Source organism: Neomonachus schauinslandi, chromosome 5 (genome assembly GCF_002201575.2).
Source record: "Neomonachus schauinslandi chromosome 5, ASM220157v2, whole genome shotgun sequence".
NCBI classification, from domain to species: domain Eukaryota; kingdom Metazoa; phylum Chordata; class Mammalia; order Carnivora; family Phocidae; genus Neomonachus; species Neomonachus schauinslandi.
This window is the reverse complement of record NC_058407.1, coordinates 171,088,008-171,110,402: the sequence shown is the minus strand read 5'-3', so window position 1 is coordinate 171,110,402 and position 22,395 is coordinate 171,088,008. Positions and strand designations below refer to the sequence as shown.

At 42.8% G+C, this 22,395-nt stretch overlaps 1 protein-coding gene across 1 annotated transcript in view; it reads right to left on the bottom strand.

Moving 5' to 3' along the window:
- Positions 1 to 16,732, bottom strand: part of BAIAP2L1 (BAR/IMD domain containing adaptor protein 2 like 1) — a 99,710-nt gene extending 82,978 nt beyond the window's left edge. The window contains exon 1 of the mRNA XM_021680228.2: positions 16,432 to 16,732. Within this exon, the coding sequence (XP_021535903.1) occupies positions 16,432 to 16,482 (51 nt within the window). The 5' untranslated portion in view covers positions 16,483 to 16,732. The remainder of the gene's footprint in view (positions 1 to 16,431) is intronic.
- Positions 16,733 to 22,395: the final 5,663 nt, after the last annotated feature.

Sequence of the window (22,395 nt, the reverse complement as noted above, 5' to 3'; positions counted from 1 at the left end):
TGGGCAACTCACATCACCACCTCGCTAAGCCTCAATCTCCTCCTCTATAAAATGTGAATAATGATCATTTGGATCTCATGAGGAGTATGAAGATTCAATGAGATAATAAGTAGTATTTATGGAACACTGATGTGCTCTCCCAAGCACGTGACAGTGCACACTGAATCCATTGTAATAATTAATACTGCAAGACAAAAGTCTAAAATATTAGTCAACTCTTCAAATGGATGAACATTCCCATTTCCACAGAGGTCTCCAGATACCTCACTTCCTGTCTGTAACATGAAAATAAATGATACTGGCTGTTCTACCTTTAAGTGTCACATCAGGATGAAAGAAACCATGAATATAAAAACCTCTAGAAAAGTGTGGGGTACAAAGAAGGTGTTATTTCTTTTACTCAGTTGAGAACATTTTATTCCTTTTTTCTCCCCTGTAGGATACATTTTGACGTTTATGGAGTGCTACTCTTTTTCAGGCTCTGTGCCCAGCGTTTTACCTGGGTTATCTCATTAGATCCTAACAACATGATTATTATTATCTTCATTTTATGGATGAGACACCAAAGCTTTGAGATGCTAAATTCAAAAACCTTGCTGAAGGTCCCACAGGTCATGCCCAGGCAGCCTCCCTGCTAACCTTTGCACTCACCCCTCAGGACTCAATACAGTTCCTCAAAGTGGATTGTTCAATAAAGTGAGTCGAAAATGCTTGTATGACAGAGCGCTATTCTAGTGTGAGAAATTATGAGAGTCTCTGCAATATTTCCTTTTTAGAGGATTTCTTGTAATATTACTGATTTTTTATGAATAACATCTTCTAATGGCAGCACAATATTAACCAATTCTACCCAAGCAAATATTTAACCTTCTTCTCTTTCCCTTAAAAATAAATAAATAAAGAAGATTCCTCAACTACCTGTGTCCTCATAGGAACAATGGTTAACACTACCATATTGATTTCCTTCAGCGTCAAGGAATTAAAACACTGCAGAACATTACCAAACCACAGGATGCTTTAACCATCCGGCCAAGTCTCCCCAGGGAGCCATCAATTAAGAATGCTGTTTATTTTCTAACTCCTATTTTATACTTTTATACATGTATTTAGTCATGAATTACACATAATTTTCCTTTGTGCATTTTAATAAATGGTATCATAATACATTTCACTCTTACATTTTTTTTTATTCAGTGTTATGTTCCTGAGACCTGTCCACCTTGTTATATATTGACTGGTCTATTCCTATTGAACTTCTGTATGGTATCCCATTGTGATGGCTAGCTTTAGGTGTCTTCATGACAGGTATAGTACCCAGTCAATTAGATACTAATGTAGGGGTTGCTGTGAAGGAATTTTATAGATGTGGTTAACATCTACAACCAGTTTAAGTATTATCCTCAATAATCTGGGTAGGCTTCATTTAATCAGCCGAAAAGCCTTTAGAATAAAACTAAGGTTTCCCTGAGGAAGACGACATTCTGCTTATGGACTGCCGCATAAGCTTCAGGCCTGCCAGCCCGCCCTACAGATTTCAGACTTCCTAGCCTTCACAATCAAATAAGCCAATTTCTTTATTTCCTCTGAACAGCACTTAGATGGCTTACAAGTTTTGGCTAATACCAAGTATGTGGCAAGGGATTGTCCATGTCTCCTTGGACACACAGGTATGAAGAAATTACGTAGACAAAGAATTGCTGAGGCATAGGGTATGTGACAGATTTTTCAATTTTGTTAGATACCACCAAATAGGGGCACCTGGGTGGCTCAGTCAGTTAAGCATCTGCCTTCAGCTCAGGTCGGCTCAGGTCATGAACCTTGAGTACCAGGATCGAACCCTGCATGGGGCTCCCTGCTCAGCAGGAAGTCTGCTTCTCCCTCTCCCTCCCTTCCCCTGCTCCTGCACACTTGGCGCTCTTGCGCGCTCTCTCTCTCTCTCAAATAAATAAAATCTTAAAAAAAAAAAAAAAAGATACCACCAAATACTTTGGAGAAAGTGGCTGCAACAACGTGTGCTCCCACAATCACTATGTGAAAGTACTATTCTCCCACACTCTCACCAACACTTGTCATCTTTTTTTCCTATTTGATGAGTGAAAAACAGTACCTTTTGTAAAAGACCTTTCACTGCTTCCCCTTTCAGCATTAAAAAAAAGTACACATGACTGGAAATATCTAAGTAGGAGAGGAGAAATGATGAAAGGCAGTTTACTCGTATATTACAATGGTTTCATCCTCAACTGTCTGTCACAGATTAAGGTTATCTGAGAGTATTATCCTTAACAGCAGGGTAGGGCACCAAAAGCCTGGATATTTCCCATAACTGAGCAGGTTTGGACTCTGGCCACTCCCTCCCCCGCCCCCAGTCACTGTGCTTCAAGGCACAATGGCCTCTGGGCTGTTCTCGGAACAGGCCAAACCCATTCCCACCACAGGGATTTTGTACTTGCTCTCCTTCTGCCTGAAGACTCTCTTCCTGGATACCCATCTACCAGTCCTCAGCCCCAAACCTCTGAGACACTTTCCTCCGCTTGCCTCCTACCATGTCTGGTGCACCTCCAGCCTCCCCCTCTCTCTAGCTCTGTTCCTTGCTTCTTTTACTTCAAAAGGCTGTTTACTACCTCACCGGATACAACCAGTTTACTGTTTCCTCAGTAGGAACTGCATATAAAATAAGGCCAAGGACGGCCTGTAGCATCAAGGACAGTGCCCAGACCATTTAATGCCCAAAATGTACTCAGCAGCAGCAGTTTTTGATGATTGTTGCTGTTGTTATATAAGAGATGTATGTGCTCATGGATGAATCAGCTGCACGATGTGCCCTCAGTTCATCTGAACATACTGCAATAGACACACTGACCCAGTGGGCCAATTAGCTATGAAAATCAGGCATGAGGTAATACACTGCTTGCAACTTCATTAGTTCAAAGAAACAGCTCCAACGGAGGGTCACAAAAGCTGTAAGGCTCTGCCCTATAACTACCAAGTCATAATAAGCTTACAAAATCTGAAAATGCCAGGGTTTTCCTTGTGAATTTTGCCTTCCTAATCCTATGTTTCTCCAAGTTGATTTTTAAATTACTTTTTAAGTATCAGACAGTACTGTGGCCCTTAAAAAAGTACCTTGTTAGGGGCGCCTGGGTGGCTCAGTCAGTTAAGCAACTTGCTCCTGGTTTTGGCTCAGGTCATAGTCTCAGGGTCCTGGGATCGGGCCCCATGTCAGGCTTGGTGCTCAGCACACAGTCTGCTTGTCCCTCTCCCTATGCTCCTCCCCACCCCCCAGAATAAATCTTAAAAAAAAAAAATGCCGTTAGAAACACCCCAAATGTCCACCAACTGGTGAATAGATGAACATGGTACACCCATAAATGATTATTCAGCCATAAAAAGGAATAAAGTACCAATACACACAACATGGATGATCATGGTAAGTGAAAGAAGTCAAGTCACAAAAGACCACATATTATATGATTCAATTCATATGAAATATCTAGCAAGACAAATCTATAGAGACCAAAAATGTATTAGAGGTTGCCTGGGGCTTGGAATGAGAATGAGGAATGACAGCAATGGTCACAAAGAACCTTTCTGGCATGATGAAAATGTTATAAAATTGGATGGTGGTGATGGTTGCACAATTCTGTAAATTTACTAAAAAAAAAAAAATCACTTAAAAGGAGTGAATTTTTTTATGAATTACACCTCAATCAAGTTGTGTTTTGTTTTGTTTTTTTAAAGAAAAAGAACAGCAACAGCAAAAACCCTTGACTCTTCTTAACGTTCCAGGCTGCTAAGGGCTCAGGCTTTAAATCCTTAATGCTATGGAATGCCGCAAAGCTATGTGCCTTTGTTCATTCCTTGGTTGGTTCTAATTAGCCTGCCCACGGAGAGCCAGATGTATTGAGATGCAGGCCATCCACTGTACTTTGTTAACACTGGTCCAGCACCATCCAGAAAAGTGCTACTGGTCTGCAAGCATTTATGCCCATGTAGCTGTTAGCAGCAACTTCCCCTCCTAGAGGGGAAATCAATTAGATCCATTAGTAGAAAAAGATAACCCAGCTATTTTGAGACAAATCTCCTGCTGGATTAGCAGCTGTCTTTCCAGCTATGATTAGGGAAGGAGTTTGGCAAATGCTTCTCCAGGCCAAAAAAAAAAAAAAAAAAGTCCTTTCTGTGTCCTTCTGTAAGGGTAGTTTCATAGGAAATCTTTAGTGCACACAGAAAATTCACCATGAAAGTTTCTCACTATGACTTAAAAGTTGTTTTGCCTGCATTTTTCCTTTCTTTTCTTCGTCCGTATCCAAGCTTTGGTTTATAAGTAATTATTTCTGCAAAAGTGGTCCTTCAGAGTGCAAAGGGCATGCCAGAAATGAAGCCATGACACCCTCAGAGTTACATGGCTCCATCCCTTGCAACATGACCTGAGCATGAGAAGCTGCTGGGCCAGTGATCAGCAAAGCACAGGGCTACCTCTGTGGGCTTAGCTCCTCATGGAAGAATATTCTCCGAGTGTTCTAAAAGCACCTATTAGATTACGAGCTCCTTAAGAACCAACCAAGAGATGAGAACCAGTATGATCATCCAGAAAATTATGTATCTACCTCTTAAGATACACTACTAGAAGCAAGAACATCTCCATGACCTTTTATTTCATTGTTCAAAGAAACAGATTTCTTTGACAAACTCCACTTTCTCTATTCCCTACTCATTTAGGCAGCAAGAATTGTTCTGAAGCAAAAGCAAAGTTAAGCAAAACAAAAAGATCCCACGCTGGCGGGAAAAAGTAAGTGTGTTCTTATTACTGTTCAATCTTTTGCATGAAATTATCAAGCCTATCAAGAAAATTAAGTCCCAGGGACACCTGGGTGGCTCAGTCAATTAAGCATCTGCCTTCAGCTCAGGTCATGATCCCAAGATCCTGGGATGGAGTCCCGCGTTGGGCTCTTGCTCAGCGGGGAGCCTACTTCTCCCTCTGCCTGCTGCATCCCCTGCTTGTGCTTGCTCTCTCTGACAAATAAAATCTTAAATAAAAAAAGAAAATCAAGTCCCAGAGCCATCCCACCCAGTAAATTAGTATAAGAATCTAGGTACTCAATTTTTTTTTTTAATTGTGGAGGGAGAACCATGTTACAGGCAATGAGTCCATGACCATCCTTGATAAAGTAACTTGAAGAAAAAGTCATGGCCTGAATCCTGCTCAACACTACGAAGTTTCATTCTATTTTATTTTATTTTTTTTAAAGATTTTATTTATTTATTTGAGAGAGAGAGAATGAGAGACAGAGAGCACGAGAGGGAGGGGGGTCAGAGGGAGAAGCAGACTCCCCGCCGAGCAGGGAGCCCGATGCGGGACTCGATCCAGGGACTCCAGGATCATGACCTGAGCCGAAGGCAGTCGCTTAACCAACTGAGCCACCCAGGCGCCCCAGTTTCATTCTATTTTAAACACCAGACAAAAGTTTTACATTTGTCTGTAGAATTATTTGAAACCACTTTTCCTTATAATTTAAGTGCAGACAATTATACTGGGTCTAAGGTCCAACAGGTGCTATATATAACTCCACAGAGTTACAGATTTCTTGGGCAAAGAAAGCTTTCGGGGCTGAAAGCAGGCGTTCCTAGCCTTAGCAATTAACAAGCTATCAGACACTGTAACAATGTCTGGCCCACAATGGCCTCAATTGGGCAAGGAATTTGGGGGCCCTGCCCCAGATCTGAAGCAACTTTTGGACCCTGCACTTCAGAGGGAGTAGTACCTAGGAGAACGAAGTAAAAACCATTTCTTGAAATTCCAGCTGTGATGAAATCCGTATCCATTTTTGCTTGGTTCACAGAGGTGCATGTTCCCATTTGGAAGAATGGAAACACAATCCTCCCTGTAGCTACAGTACCAAGAGGACTATTACATAACTCTCAATCAGAATCTGAAAATGGCCTCTTCTGGCATTTTCCTATGGGTGGAGGGCAGGAAGGGTACTGTGGCAAGTACAAGATAATGTGCACTTAGGTTTAGTTCCACTAACTCTGTAAAGTCCTTCTCATGTTTGGGCCTTTGAAACAAGTATACATGTACGTGTTCAATCTTTATTGTATCCCTACAGTGAACCCCGTGTTATGTGGGACATACAAAACACAAAGATGAATGAGGAAAGCATTCTAGCCCTTGAAAATGCATAGTCTAATAGGGAGACAGGTATAAAAAAATACCAAGGCAATCCAGACTGACATGGTGAAAATAAGAAATGCAAACATCTTTAATATTACTTGAATATCACTTAGAAATATATAACTTTATCACAGATAAATGGTATCTATTAAGGAAACAACAATTAAGTTACTGGGTTTAAAACAGCTATCAACAGATAAACACTTCGAAGGCTACAGAGCACACTGGACTATTTGGTTGAGTGTTCTTACCTACCTATTGTTTTTAAAAGGTGTGTCATGGACTAAAAAGCAAGCAATGAATTTACAGGAAAGAATGTCTCATGTGCTGGGTCGCATTTGTTTAGAAAGCCCTTAAGTACTTAACAGGTAACAGGAACTTTACTAGATCAAAGTAAACCGCTGATTTCATATAGCAAGTGACATTCTTTTTTTAGTTCACTAGTTCTTTCCAAATGCTATTCTTAATTCATATCTCGAATAATTCTAGTTGAACTTCCTCACCCAGACCCTGTGAGATGGGTCATTCTGTTTTGCATTAAAACTGCAATCCTGGGGCACCTGGGTGGCTCAGTCAGTTAAGCATCCAGCATCCAACTCTTGATTTTGGCTCAGGTCATGATCTCAGGGTTGTGGGACAGAGCCCCGCGTTGGGCTCCAGGCTCAGTGCGGACTCTGCTTGGGATTCCTTTCCTCTGCCCCTCTCCCCACTCACGCTCTCTCTAAAATAAATAAATCTTAAAGCAAAAACAAAAACTGCAGCCCTTGCAATCTGAGAAATATTGTTCAGAAACCTAAAATAATTTTAAAAACTTCAAGTTCATTACATTAGTTCTCAGATACCAGTAAGGGGAATCAAAACTTCTAATTTTTTTTGTTTCTCATCTAATTCTCTCTTACCCAACTTTCCAAAGACTCCTTACAACTTACCTTAAAAACTCTTATTGAACTTAATCTGCACATACGTTTATTTTTTCCTTTCTTCCACCAGTGAGACAAAACAAAGTCCAAAGAACTCAATTGGTAAAGAAAGGACCCCTCTGGGAGAGAGGGTAGGGAAAGGAGCAAGGAAACATAATTAATGATACCGGGCAAACCAAGGTAGAGGGGAAATGCTGGACAGACTATAACCTTGGCATTGTTGTCTTGTCATAAGCTATAAACTCTAGAAAAGCACAGACATTTTTTTTCCTCCAGTGTGGTTCCTAGTGGTGACCACAGTGCTTGGCACAACTGTGGTGCATAATAGGAAAACAGCTGAATGAATGTGGGTAGTAAGCTTGGCACATCTGTAACAGATGCTCAAAACATCGTAGCTATTATTACCAGTGCTAGCTCAGTCCCCCTGGCCACCAAGGTGAGGATTTTAGCTACAACTGTGCAATAAGCATAGATCTTCAATATCTATTCAACAAATTTCTCTGAGTTCTACTGTGCACCAGCTCAGTGAGGGATTAAAAAGAAAAAATAAAACCCAAAACCCTCGAGAAGTGTATAGCTCATTGACAGAAACATTTTTGCCAGTGATTTCAACACTATTCTTTTATCAAATATTTACTCAGCTCTGCCTCTATGTCAGTCACTCTAGTAGAGTGGATACTGGGGATAGGCAGTAAACAAAACAGATGACAATCAATGCTCTTATGGTGGCTACACTCCAGTAAACACACACTACTACTGCTAACAACACACTGTTCTAAGAGCTTTCATGCATTACAACGTTCGAGCTTCACAATAACCAGGAGGTCGGTTACAGATGAGAAAATTGAAGCACAAGGTCGAATGGAGGAATAGGACATTAAGTACATACAACAATCCGGGATAAGAAAGTAGACTGGTTAGCTGAACAAGCGATCTTCTCAGAGTGTGCAACAATTGGACTGTCCTATAAGAACAATCTTTGCATGTTTTAAAGTGTGTTTACACACTTAGAAATAGAGGCTACTCTCATAGTTGATGTCCTGCACCTCAAGCTGCTCCGAGTGTAAGATGAAGCCCATGATAAAATATACCATTTGGTCAATTAAAACCATTAAAGTTTTATTTAAAAAAAATACACACACAGGGGTGCCTGGCTGGCTCCGTCGGTAGAGCACGTGACTCTTGATTTCAGAGTTGTGAGTTCGAGCCCCACGTTGGGCACAGAGCTTAATTTAAAATTTATACATACATATATATATATATATATATATATACACATATATATATTTTAAAAATTTTATGTATTTGACAGAGAGAGACACAGCGAGAGAGGGAACACAAGCAGTGGGAGAGGGAGAAGCAGCAGCAGGCTTCCCGCGGAGCAGGGAGCCCGATGTGGGGCTCGATCCCAGGACCCTGGGATCACGACCTGAGCCGAAGGCAGACGCTTAACTACTGAGCCACTCAGGCGCCCCAGAATTTATACATATATATTTAACAAAATTTAAAATATATACATATTCAATTATAGCACTTAAGTAAAAGGAATTATCATTGTGATTTTCCTGATTTTCTTTTACCATTTGAGTTTGTGTCCAGAAAAGATTGATCTGTTAGCTTAGGTCTCAGGCATCTGTCCCTGATGAGAATATGAAGGTGGTCAGGGTTGTCTCCTGCATAGTCCCCACCCAGGCAGAGGCTTCCCTCCTCCTAACTCAGGAGGGGGCTACTTCAGCATGAAGGCCCAAGAGAAGCACTTAGGGTGGCTGGTAGGTCATCGGAGATTTGTTCTGACCCTCAACTCCAATCTTTTCCATGTTTCTTATTCTACACAATGTGTTCTAATCATCTGAACTTTTAGTTTTACTTCTGACAGATTATTATCACCACTTTTGTACCTTTTCTTTTCCTTATTACTGCTCTTACACCTTTCAAGGACACAGCTGCACCTAAAAGGATCAGCTGCTTGCAACATCAGGAACAAGACTCTTAGGAGATAGCTGTAAAAACTGGAATTGGGGGTTTCTCAGTTTTGTTGCATTCTTTTCTGTTGCATTCATAGTCTCAGGTTAGTAAATGTTAAAAATGCATTCCCATAAGTAGTAATTAAAGAGAAAAACAGCGAGACTTTAAATGAGGCTTATCTTTGAAAGGTTAGTTTGCAAAACAGAGGTAGAAAATGGCACATTTTAGCTTAGTTTTCAAAACTTTTTACCCATTAAAATGATATATCAATTTCTGCTTTTTGAAAGCTTAAAATTATAAAAAATTACTTTTATAATGTAATGTAAACACTCTAGAAGGTAGAGTAAAAGTGCTAAGTGAAAGTCTCCCTCCCCTGCCCTACAGTTTAACCACTGCTATACTTCGGTATTTTTAGTGCAGAAATTGCTATTGTTTAGGGACTTTTTAACCTCCAAAGCACCAAATAAAAAGTTTAAGCAACAAACTTGAGGGCATCTTTACGCCAGGCTGCTCTCCTTAAAGCACAGGTAGCTCCAGAAGGCTGTGAGCCATCAGTTAGATCTCTGAGGGGTGCTCATTTGTTTCTGGATCAGGAACACCTTCTGGTAATATTTTTCATTTATTTTTGAATAAGAGAGGAACCAGCAACTTTTTATCTCATTTACACAAGCCTCACCTGTATCCACAAGGACTTGAGGCAGCTGTTAAAACCAGAACACAGTCTCTAAAATAATGCTCAACCAGATAGACAGACTCAAGGTCTGGAAAACAGAAACAGAAGTTTAAAATCAAGGCTGAGGAAAATAAGAACAAAAGTACACAGGCCTGAAGAGCTACAGGGCTGTAATTATTCTGCACACATCTCTAAGTACAAAGGTTATGGGGGAAGTTATACCCAAGAGCAGAAGACATGAAATCTCAGGAATTGTCCCAGTCAATGTCCATAAGCTACTATACATTACAGCTATACAGGTTTTACTAAAAAACAAAAAAACCCCTGTATAGGTTATAAAAAAGGAAGTGGCTTTAAATGACCTACTTAATTGGTTGGGGTTCAGGAAAGGTGCATTCTCAATCAGATTAAGCATAACTTGGGGCATGTTTTCCATAGGGCATTTTGCAACGGGCAGCAAATATGCTTTAAATTGTACCTACCCTTTGACCCACAACTCCCTTCTGGGCATTGAGCTTAAGGAAAACATCCCTATTTGTGCAAAGCTTTACCTACAATGATGTTTGCTACAGTGCTTTAATAGCGAAGTGCTGGCAACGATCTTGTGTCCAGTAAAAGGGGACCGGATCAATAAACTGTTGATAAAGAACGGAGTACTGTAGAGTCAGCAAGCTGATGAGGCACAGGATACTGACTGACACAGAGAGATGGACTAAAAACTATCAGGAAGTGTGACAGTAAGAGTTAATAGTGTTCTCTCTGGGTTGTCAGATCCAGGTGACTTTTACTTTCACTATGAATATTCACAGAAATTCTGGAAATTTCCTAGTATCAGAAAAATAGTTTAAAAAGTTTTAAAAATCTTCTGAGATTAAAACCAACACACACACATAAAAGAATAAAATATGAATGTGGTAAATGCTGAGAAGTAGGATCTGGGGGATTTGTTCTCAAGCATGTACAATCTAAGTGGGGGAAAAGACCCAAATTAAAACTGTCATTTCCTTCACAAAGTACTACTCTTGAAACCTCTTAACTGTAACTCACTGAAATTATTTTAAAAACTAGTCTATTGTGCCTATAACGTAAAGCAGGTATCAAGAAAAGTCATGGAAAAAGAAAGGGAAGTGAACAAGAAAATTCAATTCACCATAATGTTGCACCCCCTCTCCCAGCATTCCGGTTTATTAAAACATTACTCATCTATGCCCTCAAACCCCCTTATGCAATAAAACCTTCTGATGTGTTCAACTCTGACAGTTTTAGAGTCTACTAAACTTATGTTTTACTCTACTGAATACGACAGCTGTCTGGCCTCTCTCATACCCGTGTTCCCTAGGTCCTAGGTTCTACTTTCTGACAGGAAGTATCCCCTAGGGAGTCAGGCTTCTCCTGCGGTTGCAGACATCCAACCAGCAAACCTGGGGAAAACAGTTTTGTTTTGAATTTTAAAATTTTATTTGCATACACCCACCAGGGTGGCCAAAATTAAAAGGAAAGAAAATATCAACTGTTGCCAAGGATGAGCTACTGAACTTTGGTACAACCACTTTGGAAAACTGCTTGGCAGTTTCTGCCAAAGCTAAATGCTCAAACTTTATAACCCAGCAATTCCACTCCCATGTACATACCAAGAGAAATGGGGGCCTATGCCCATCAGACATGTACTAGAATGTTCATAGCAGCACTACTCACAGAATCCTGGAGTAGTCTGAAAACAATCTGAAAAGTCCCTCAAGAGAATAGATAAATCGCGATGTATTTGCACAGTGCAATACTACATAGTAGTAAGAATGAGCTACAATTACTCTGACAGGGGAATATCTTACAAACACACTGGGTGAAAGATGGCAAATGAAATGGGCCAAACTAATCAGTGCTTAGAAGTTAAGGAGAGTAGATATCTTGGAGGGAACACAGTGACTGGAAGGAGGCACAAAAGGGACTTTGGGGAGGCTGGTCATGGTCTGTATCTTGATCTGGGTGCTAGTTATATATACGTGTTCAGTTTGTTGATGATTTTGTGAGCTATATACACCTTTCAATATGTTTATCATGGTTCAATAAAAAGTTTAAGAAATAAATATATTTGCAAATGTCAACAGATAAGTTCAATAAATGTTTGTGTAACTTTTATAATAATTTTTACTTTTGAATTGCAGAATAAATAGCTGTGTGTGGAATGCTGATAAAAACAAAAATCCAATTTGTTGAAATTCCATGCACATTAGGCTTCCCCTGCAGGTCTGCCTGTGGCTCATTACAACAGAAGTGCCAGGCAAGAATTAATGCTCAAGACTGGAATAATGTCACAAATGTAAACTCAAAAGGAACCTGAGACTTGTGAATCATGTCACCTGGCCAAGTGGTCCCAGCCTCCCAAGCTTCATAATAAAGGACACTGCTCTGTCTACATAGCAATGTTATCATAATTCTAAGACCTCTTCCCAATCAGTAAAAAATGTTATGACAGAAAAAGACAACCACTGTACGCCTTTGTATTTTCATTTTACCAGACAAAAAGCTACAATACTGGGCTGTTCAGTTTAATATTTGATACCTGGCAACCCTGGCACCTGATTCTTACTGTCCCTTTTTATAGTCATCATGGAGCCAAGAGCAAGTTGTCTGGGCTTCTGCAAATCCCATTTTATCTTCAGCATACCTGAAGAAAGAATTATGGGAACAGATGAAGATATCAAATAGTGTACATAGCTACAGCAATAAACACACAAGGCAACTGAAACCTTCACAAGCTAGACCTGTATACCACAGTCCACATTGGAAGCCATCTAGGTAGGGACTTTCACTTCCACATCCCCAATTAAACCCAAGTCCAGAAAATATAAAACCATTAAACAAAACCTAGTACACATGCCAAGATGCTTGTTTGACCCGATAAAAGGACAAAAGTACCTCATTTTTTTTATTAAACAAATTTTTTTCTAAACAAAGATAAACAAAATGGCAGAAAATTCTGGTGATATCTTAGATCACCAAATTATGAAAAGGCATTTGATTTGTCCATTTGTTGACCGCTAGAAACTAAACTACTATACAAAAAGGAGAGGAATGGAGGCTGGCAGGGTAAATGGCAGGAGGACACAGCTCCCTCCTAGACTTTTGGGTGTAGGTTTCTCAACAGTAAACAAAATCCACATCCACCTGGAGGGCTGATGTATACTTAGAATGAAACAAATGCTCTATGAAAAGTGTTAAGGGAGGCAGGGGAGCCTAGCACAGGTATTCACTAAATAAATCAAATAAATGTTCATATAATCAACAAACTCGCACACCTACTACCGGTCAGTAACTGTTCAGAATATAACAAAGCCAAGCTCCTCTCCTTTGGGCGCTCACATTCTAGTTGGAGAGGGATGAGAGATAAACGAGTATGTTATATAGAATATCCTAAGGTACTAAGCACTATGTGGGAAAGGTAAAGTTAGTGGGATTGGGAGATGGATGGCAATTTGAAATAATTTTAAAGAGTTGTTTGAGCAGGTGACATTTAAACAAAGATTTACGTGCCCCTTTCCCCCTCCTTTTAAAGTGACATTTTCCCCCTTCACTGCTGCTTGCTTAGCAAGAGTAATGTAGGTATAGGATGGATGACATCATATCCATCCCTCAACTTCCTAAGACTTGAGCAGTTCTAACTTCTATGAAGGTTGTGGTTACTCTTAATTAAGGGTTTTTTTGAACTTTACTTCTTCCTCGTACCACTAAAGCATGTACTCATCAGAAAACCATGCAAAAATCACAAGCACTGAGGGCAAATTATGGGCATACTATGTAGAGACGGGGAGGGATCTTTGGCTGAACTCTAATTAGCAACAATAACATTACGTGACATTTTGGGGCTTATTACCATATCATTTGTTTGTGAAGCCATAAAACACACATCCTCCTGGGATTCAGCATGGGTCTCCAGTAATCATTTGTCTAAGTACACATTTTAGAGAGCTCAGCAAATGCGTAAATACTGAAAGATATTTGATACTGCATTACAGAGAATTACACTAGTTTATAATCCCCCACTTTTTCCATAGAATTTATTCTTTTATTTCAAAGTTGGAGAAATTTGAGTATTAAAAAAAAAATCTAAAATCCATACTAGCAAGTCATTAAATCTCATTTCCAGGTGCTTTTGTCAACGCACCTGGTTAGGTTATGTTTCTATTAGTCAAACACTGTAGGTTGTTAGGTAACATAAAGGAAATTTTTTTTTTTTTAAGATTTATTTATTTATTTGACAGAGAGACACAGCGAAAGAGGGAACACAAGCAGGGGGAGAGGGAGAGGGAGAAGCAGGCTTCCCGCGGAGCAGGGAGCCCGATGTGGGGCTCGATCCCAGAACCCTGGGACCATGACCTGAGCCGAAGGTAGACGTTTAACGACTGAGCCACCCAGGCGCCCCAGAAAATCTCTTTTTAAAAAAAATCCTAGATTCAGTCAGTTAAACGTCCAACTCTTGATTTATGCTTAGGTCATGATCTCAGGGTCATGAGATTGAGCCCCTTATCCTGGCTCTGCGCTGGGCGTGGAGTCTGCTTAAGATTCTCTCTCTCCCTCTTTTCTTCCAACCTCCTCCCTCCCTCTCTCAAAATAAAATGAAACAAATTAATAAAATAACTAGATTCATCACACTATGAGATTTTTACCATATTAAGCTTAACTTGTTTTCAGCTTTGGTTGTCAGGGGTGGGGGTGGGGAAGAACTCAATGAGGAGGTGGTGAAGGTTTTCAGGCTTTCAATCAGACCTGTGAATGTAAAATTTCACTATGCATTTCCATCACAGCCAAAGCATGAGCCAGCAGTACTCACTTCATAGACTATATATAAACTTGCTGTCTGGAGCTGTAAATTCTTTTACCACCATTCAACATAAAAAAACACAATCCCAAAACATTAATGAAAAAAATGGTGATTAAAGTCACAAGCAACAAACATTTGTGAGCTTTTAATATGTTTTAAGACACCTGGGAATGGAAAGTAGTGACTAGTCTCTGATGTTCAGATTATAACTTTGCAAAGTATTAAAATGATTTACATGGCCTAATGTCCATAAATATGTATAACCCAAACTGTGAAATCTACACTTTTTGCATCCTGCCCCAGTCCTTTGGGGCTGGCACCTGTGGTGCTGTAATTCACTTGAGTACAGCCCCTCCACTGAGTCACCGCTAAAAGTAAAAGGAAGAAGTGGGAGAAAAAGCAGACTTACTTCAGAGCATCTGACTGCTTGTCTCAAAATGATCTATCATCCCAGATTGGAAAGATACATGTGCCTGTCTTCTTGGAGGCAATTTAGGTGTTCACGTGTTTTTGTGCCCCACTAAATACTTAGACTGCCTGAAATCTGCAATGATCTGCATTCCTCAATTGCATACAGTTTTTCCTTAACGGACAGTCATCAGAGCAGCTCCAATTCCCTAAGTGTTTTATTTACACACTGCCAACACCTCACACTGCCTGGACCACCATCTTCAGGATCATTTAAGTATTAACAATCCCAATACAAATGTAAAACTTTTTAACATTCAAATTTCTGGGATTTCTAAAAATTGCCCTCCATTAAGACAATACAGTTACTGAGACCAAAAATGCTGTGTCAACTGGGTCTACCATATCTATCCAAAAAGTATAATTCACGTTACCTATTTGTGTATCCAGATGAAGGGAATCAATATTTTGAACCCAAAGGATAGATTACAAACGTATTTTCATGCTCTTCTTTATTCTTATCCTACAACAGTCAATAAACCCCTCTGATTTCAGGGATTCACTCAGACCTTGCGCATCTAGAAACCCAATTTTAGGGTTAAAAAAAAAAAATCTATACAAGTGACCAAACTGTGGGCCTTAAAAACGGCTACAAATGAATTTGGAGAACTTGTGCTCAATGAGCCTAAGCCGAATTACAACAAAAGTTGTTTTGTAGTCTATTAATAGCAGATGATTAAGCACGTATCTTATTTCAACTGGAATTCATTTACAAGGACTCAAACTTACTAAACTGGCCCCTAATCCTAAATCTGTGTCTGCTACTGGAAAAACGCTTTCGCAAGAAATGCAAGAGAGGTGACCGTCAACGCCTTCCTGGAGGTTAGGTCCATCTTATCGGAACCTCGCCGAGCACTCGGCGTGTCCCGGCGGAGGGGCTCGGAGCGCGGCGCGCAGCAGGGTCCCCGAGGGCGGGAGCGGACGCCGGGAGCCCGCGGCGCCCCCCAGAGGCGCACCTGGCGCGGCCCGCACCCCGCGCGGCGCTCGCCCCCGTCCCCGCGCGCAGCAACGAGGCGCTGCTCTCGCGTCCCGGGCAGCTCTGGCGCTGCGGCCACGCCGGCGCGACCCCGAGGAGCAGCCGGGCAGGAGGACGCGGCCCCCAGGGACGGGACAGGCCGCGCCCCCGCCCCCAACGCCCTCCCGGCACGTAGGGCTGTGAAATGCGGGGCTAGCAGGGTGTCTCCAGCGCCAGGAGGGGCGCGGGGGAGGCTGTTCCCGCTTAAAGTCCCCTCCTCGCCCCGACCCTCCCCGGCGACGACCGCGAGCCGCCGCGGGGCCTCCCCGCTTCCCCCCGCGCCGGACTCCGAGCCCCTGTCCTCCATGGGTCTCGGGCCCCCCCGCACTCCCGGCCGCGCCCCGCCCCCGGGCCTCCCGCCCTCAAACCCCCGAGGTCCCGGGCCGTGCTGGGCTCGCTTACCCGGTAGGTGTTCTCCGTGAGCCGGTTCACCTCCTCCGGCCCCCGCGACATGGCTGCAGCCGCCCGGCGGGCGAACGCGGGAGGACGCGGCCGGGCCTCGTGGCCGCCCGACTGTGGGCGGCGGGAGCGCCGGCGTGCGGCTGAAAGGCCCTCGAGGGTCGGCTGCTCCCACAGCCGCCGGCCCCGAAGTGCGGGCGCGCTCCTCCGCCGCCAAAATGTCAAAACTTGTAGCGCCGCGCTGCCGCAGCCACCGCCCGTGAGGAACTGAGGAGACGCGGCCTGACGCGTCCGGGCGCGCGGGGCTGGCTGGGCGGGCGGGGCGGCCCCACCTGAGGCGCGCGGGGTGGGCGGGGCCAGGGTGGGCGGGGCGGCCCCACCTGTGGCGGCCGAGTGGGCGGGGCCGAGAGGCAGGGGCGGACGGGGAGGAGACGGGTCCCAGCCGGGGTGGGCGGGGCGGAGGCGAGCTGGGCCGAGTGGGCGGGGCGTCCCCACCTGCGGCGCCCGAGGCGGGGCAGTCACCCCCTGCCCTTCTGCTGCCGTCAGAGAGCTCCCGGTGACGCTGCGACCCGGATCCCGCGAGGCGTCGGTACCTCGTGATGCTGTTCTACTTGGACAGAGCCCGCACGGGGGGCGGTGAGGCCCCGAGACCCACGCTTTCCGCGGGCGCCCCTCCGTGCTGCTTTTGCGGACTGCGGGAAGAGAGATCCGCGTCCCCCAGTTGTATCGATTTCCCTACTTGACTCCCGTCCTGTGCACCCCACTCGCTGACTCCAAAGATCTGAGGGATCCCAGGGCATGGACTCTCGAGGATGGAGGAAGGGGCTGCCACCTGTAGTTTTGGACCCTCCCAGTGTATTAGAAAGTTAATAAATGCCAAGATCTGGTTGCAGAAACGGCTGAACGTTTTTAAACTTTACATTAAGAACGACCTTTAAGCCATACAGCAATACAGCTGTGCTATTCACGAGATCGTTACTAGATTTAGAAAACCATGGTGAGCCGAGGTGTTGCGGAGGTAACTCTTCCTTTCAGCTCTCAGTGTGAGCAGGTGCGTGGGTCCTGATGCTCCCTGTTCTGTCTCCACCCCAGCCCCAGTCCAGACCCCGAGGATCGGGAACAGGCTTCTCCCGGCAGGAACCACGACTTAATATCTGAGACATCCTCCCAATAAGAAGGTCTTATTCTAGTTTTTTAAAAACTTCCATTTGGGTGCAGTTGCATCTTAGTACGAGCTGTTAGGATATGAGGCTTCTAAACCACTCTTGTGATAAAGTTCAATTGGAAATGTACACAAAGAAGGCACTGTGTGGCCCAGATGGGAACACCAAGAGAATGAGATGTGGCTGGACTTAGAACAGAAAAAACCACTTGGACTCTGGGACAATGTTACCGGGTTTTGCAAGTTATAAAACATCAGGCTTGGGGACCAAAAGATAATGTGTTCTTGGATGTTGGGGGAAATCGTACATCAGCCCTGGGTTTCAAGCAGTGGAAGCAGCTGCCTCCTTCCTTAACAGATTTCTAGCATTTGACTCCTAAGATTTGCCAAATGGGTTCCATTTGCTATATTGAGATGAACTCATGACCTTACAATTACCACCAATATGTATGAGGCTCTTCAAGTATGTCTGCTGGTTTTCATTTAAGCTTGAAAATCCCTGCCTTAACTTTGCAAGTCACCTTTTGTCTTAGCACTAACCTCTATGCCTTCTGACGCATGGGGTCATTTCACTCTCTGCTGCAAGCCAGTCAACCGAGGAGCTGGAGAGAGAGCAGAGGCTTAACATTTAACACCCCACAGCTCAGCAGTGTAGTTCAGAGTCAGAAAAGACAGAGATTTACAAGCAATCATAAAACTAGCAAGTCTCTCAGATGGCTTGATTTGAGTGCCAAGGTTGAAATTTGATCAAAGGACCAGGTTCATAACTGTATGCAAATCGACAAACAGATACTCAGTCATATTTAAACTCTCTTTTGTGGAAATAATTTCCTGGTTAGGATCATCCTGCTCCTTTAGAAGTCTTTGAGAATGGTCAGTTCTTGGGCCACACGGATATTAAGAGTGGTGCCGTTCGGCTCCCAGCTCAGTAGTTGGCATGTAGACGCCTGGTAAGTGTTTGTTGAACAAAAAGAAAAAGTGAGTATTGATTATCTGCTCTGTGCCAGGCACTCTGCTGGGGGTGGGGGTGGGGCAGGGATCGGTGTAGGAGTGCAAAGCGAACTGGCCTTGACCCAAGCCTTTAATACATGTGCAAGAAGTAGAATTCAAGGAGGAGCATAATGGAAGCTGTACACTTAAGGCAGAGTCAAACATACTGTAGGTGTAAAAAGGTGGGAGCGCCCCCCCCCCCCCCCCGCCGGCTCAGTCAGTTAAGCATCGAGCTCTTGATTTCGGCTTCGGTCATGATCTTGGGATCGTGAAATTGAGCCTCGTGACAGGCTCTGCGCTCAGTGCAGAGTCTGCTCGGGATTCTCTCTCTCCCTCTCCCCCTGCTCATGCTCTATAAAGAAATCAATTGATCAATAAACAAACAAACAAACAAAAAAATGTGGGAGACCTCTCAAGAGGCCATTTGTATTAAGCTCTTCAAGTACGCTTGTTGGTTTCATGCAAACTTGAAACTAAAGCTGAAGTTGCGCTAAGACTTGACGATGCTCAGGGCAAGGAAAGTGAAATTCGTAGAAAGGAATGAGGGAAGAAGCAGGAGAAGGTGAGGAGCAGTCACTTGGTGCAACAGTTTCCCCCAGGTGAGAAAGTGCTCCTGCAGGCCTCCCCCTACCCAGAACACAGCCCGAAGGAGAGCCGGCCCGGCCTCCCTGGAAATCAGCACCACACCTCCCCAGGGGCAGGCACCTGAGGTTTCCTCTTTTAACTCCTGCCCGAGTTGAAATAATCAAAATCCTGTTTATGTGAACAAGACTTGTAAGAAGAAATTGCAGATGACAACATCATTAAGACTTTGAAAGCCGCAGTCCAAACAGGCTCTTGTTTTGAGGTTTTACCTTCTTCTGAAGTTACCGTGCTGCCAGATGAGGGGCTCTCAGCCTGGATGGGTGCTCTGGGATGTCCACGACAATTCCCTGTTTTGTGACAAAAGAGGTCTCCGTTGATATGATAGTAGTTTGGGGCAGATTCCCATATAAAATACCAAGCGGGAGGATGGGGCTTTAAGCCCCATCTGCAAAAGCAAATGTGGACTGAAGACTCATTAGCCATTCTGGAACTCTCTCCCGGTCCAAGCTGCATTACCTTCTCCAGCGCACCAAGTTCACTGCTGCTATAGAGTTTCTCACCAGCTGTTCCCTCAGCCTAGAATGTGCGCCCCCCCCGCCCACAGCATTTTCCCATGATTTGGATTTCAGCCTAGACATAGCCTCAGAGAGGCCCTTCCTTCACCACTCGACCTGAAGATGCTATTTTAGGTCGTCTCTATCATGGCATGCAATTTTCATTCTAGTAGTGCTAATCGCTTGCTATGGTAGGCTGGAAAATGGACCCCCAAGGATTTCCAAGTCCAAGCACTGGAACTGTGAGTGTTAATTTATATGGCAAAGAGACTCTGCGAATGGGATCAAAAATTTTGAGAGGAGGGGATTATCTTGGACTATCTGAATGGATTGGATGTAATTAATCATAAAGGGTCGTATAAGAGGGACAGAGGAGAAGATGTGATGACAGAGCAGTGATGCACTTCGAAGGTGGATAAAGAGGCCACAAGCCGAGGAATACAGGACCAGGCCACTAAGAGCTGGAAAGGCAAGTGCACAGAGCCTCCCGAAGGAACTACCCCTGCAGACACCTTGATTTCAGCCCCATGAGATTCATTTCAGACTTCTGCCCCAGAACTGTAAAAGAATAAATGCGTGTTGTTTTAAGCCACTAAATGTGTAGTGATTTGTTTCTGTAGCAATGGGAAACTAATACACTAGCTCATCTTTTCCTTGTTCATTTCTTTATTGATAGACTCTTTCTACCCCTTTCTCGCAATAGAATGCAAATGTCACCAGGGCAGGCGTGAGACTCCTGTCTGGGGCACTGCAGGTGGCTCGGTGTCTCGCACCAGTAGTAGGTGCTCAAGAACTGTTAAGATACATTTATGAGTTGTTCAAGATGCTCTTCATTTCACAAAAAAAGCAGCTACATCAAGGGTTTACTTTTCCAGCTTTCAAAAAACAATAAAATAGACTGCGGAACAGATGGTGGGTCTGAAGTCCTTGACAGGAATATACAGATATCAGTTTCAATTCAACAAATCTCAAAGGGTAACAAAACATAGGCATAAACAGATTTTGAAGAAAAGTCCTGAACTTTCTACAGTGTGCAGTGCATTGCAGAGTTGACACCCAGTCACTGTTACATGGATACCCTGAGAATGTTGGCGCTCAAAAAAGGGTAAATACTCATCTATTTATAGACACTAAATTATGTCCATAAAGTATAGTGACTTATTAATATCTGGTATAAGTCCTCCTGAGAATTAAATGCAAAATGTATTAATATACTGTAAGTACTATAGGACCATGAAGCATTCAATGGGTTCCGTAAGACACACGTGAAAATCAATTTTGTCATTTTAATGGTGTTTGAACTACTTCTGCTTTTCAACTTTGTTCAGTTTTTTTCAACTTTGTTCAACTTTGTTGAAGAAAGCTCAAATCTTAATCCATCTCCTCTGTCGTTCATGAATTACTAACAAGTACTGTGGAAATGTTATTTTGTTATTCTCTAGAATGGACATGTTATTCAGCAACACTTTATTAGTTGTTGTCTCTTGTGTCAAAGAACACTTAAGCTTGTAACAAAATCGGAACTGGAGATTTGAAAGGGCTCTCACTACAGACTGATAGTTTATCTGGGCACAGAAATCATATTTCTCTTTTACATTTTTCACATCTTTATCTTTCTGTGCTGCATTCTGGATAATTTCTTCAGAATTATCCTCTGAATCACTCTTTCTTTGGCCGTGTCAAATTCCGATGTAATTAATCTGTCCACTGAGCTTTAAATTTTAGTATTTTTTATTTCTATAATTCTATTTGGTTCTTTTTCAACTACAACTGTTAAAAAAACAGCTTTATTGAGATGTAATTCACATACCCTACGATGTACCTATTTAGAGTGTACAAATTAATGGTTTTTAGGTTATTCATGAAGTTGTACAATCAATTTTAGAACATTTCATCACCCCAAACAGAAATCCTGTAACCATTAACAGTTACTCCCGATTTTCCTTCAACCCTCTCCCCTAGTGTTACACAACCACTAAATCTACTTTCTGTCTCTGTAGATTTGCCTACTCTGAACATTTCATACAAATGGAATCATAATATGTGGTCTTTTGTGATTGGTTTCTTTCATCTAGTATAGTGTTTTCAAGATTCATCCATGTTATAGTATGTATCAGTATTTAATTCCTTTTAATTGCTGAAAAATATTCCATTGTATACACTCTTGTTTATCCATTCATCCACTGATGGCCTTTTGGATTGTTTCTACTTTTTGGCTTTTGTGAATAATACTGCTGTGAACATTTGTGTATAAGTTTTCATGTTTTCTTAGGTACATATCTAAGAGTGGATTGTGCTGGGTCACTCTATGCTAGATGTTTTTGAGAACTGCCAAATGGTTTTTCAAAGTGGCTGCATCATTTTACATTTCTACCAGCAATGTATGAGGGTTCCGATTTTCCCACATCTTTGTCAACTTTTGTTTTTGTCTGATTATTATTATTATAGCTATCCTACTGGGTATGAATTGGTAGCTTGTGGTTCAGATTTGCATTCTCTAATGGCTAATGATATTGAGCATCTTCTTTTTTTAAGATTTCTTTATCTGAGAGAGATAGAGATAGAGAGAAAGTGCGTGTGAGTGTGTGGGGGGGTGCAGGGGGAGGAGGGCAGAGGGAGAGAATCCCCAAGCAAACTACCTGCTGAGCACAGAGTCCTACTTGGGGCCCATTCCCA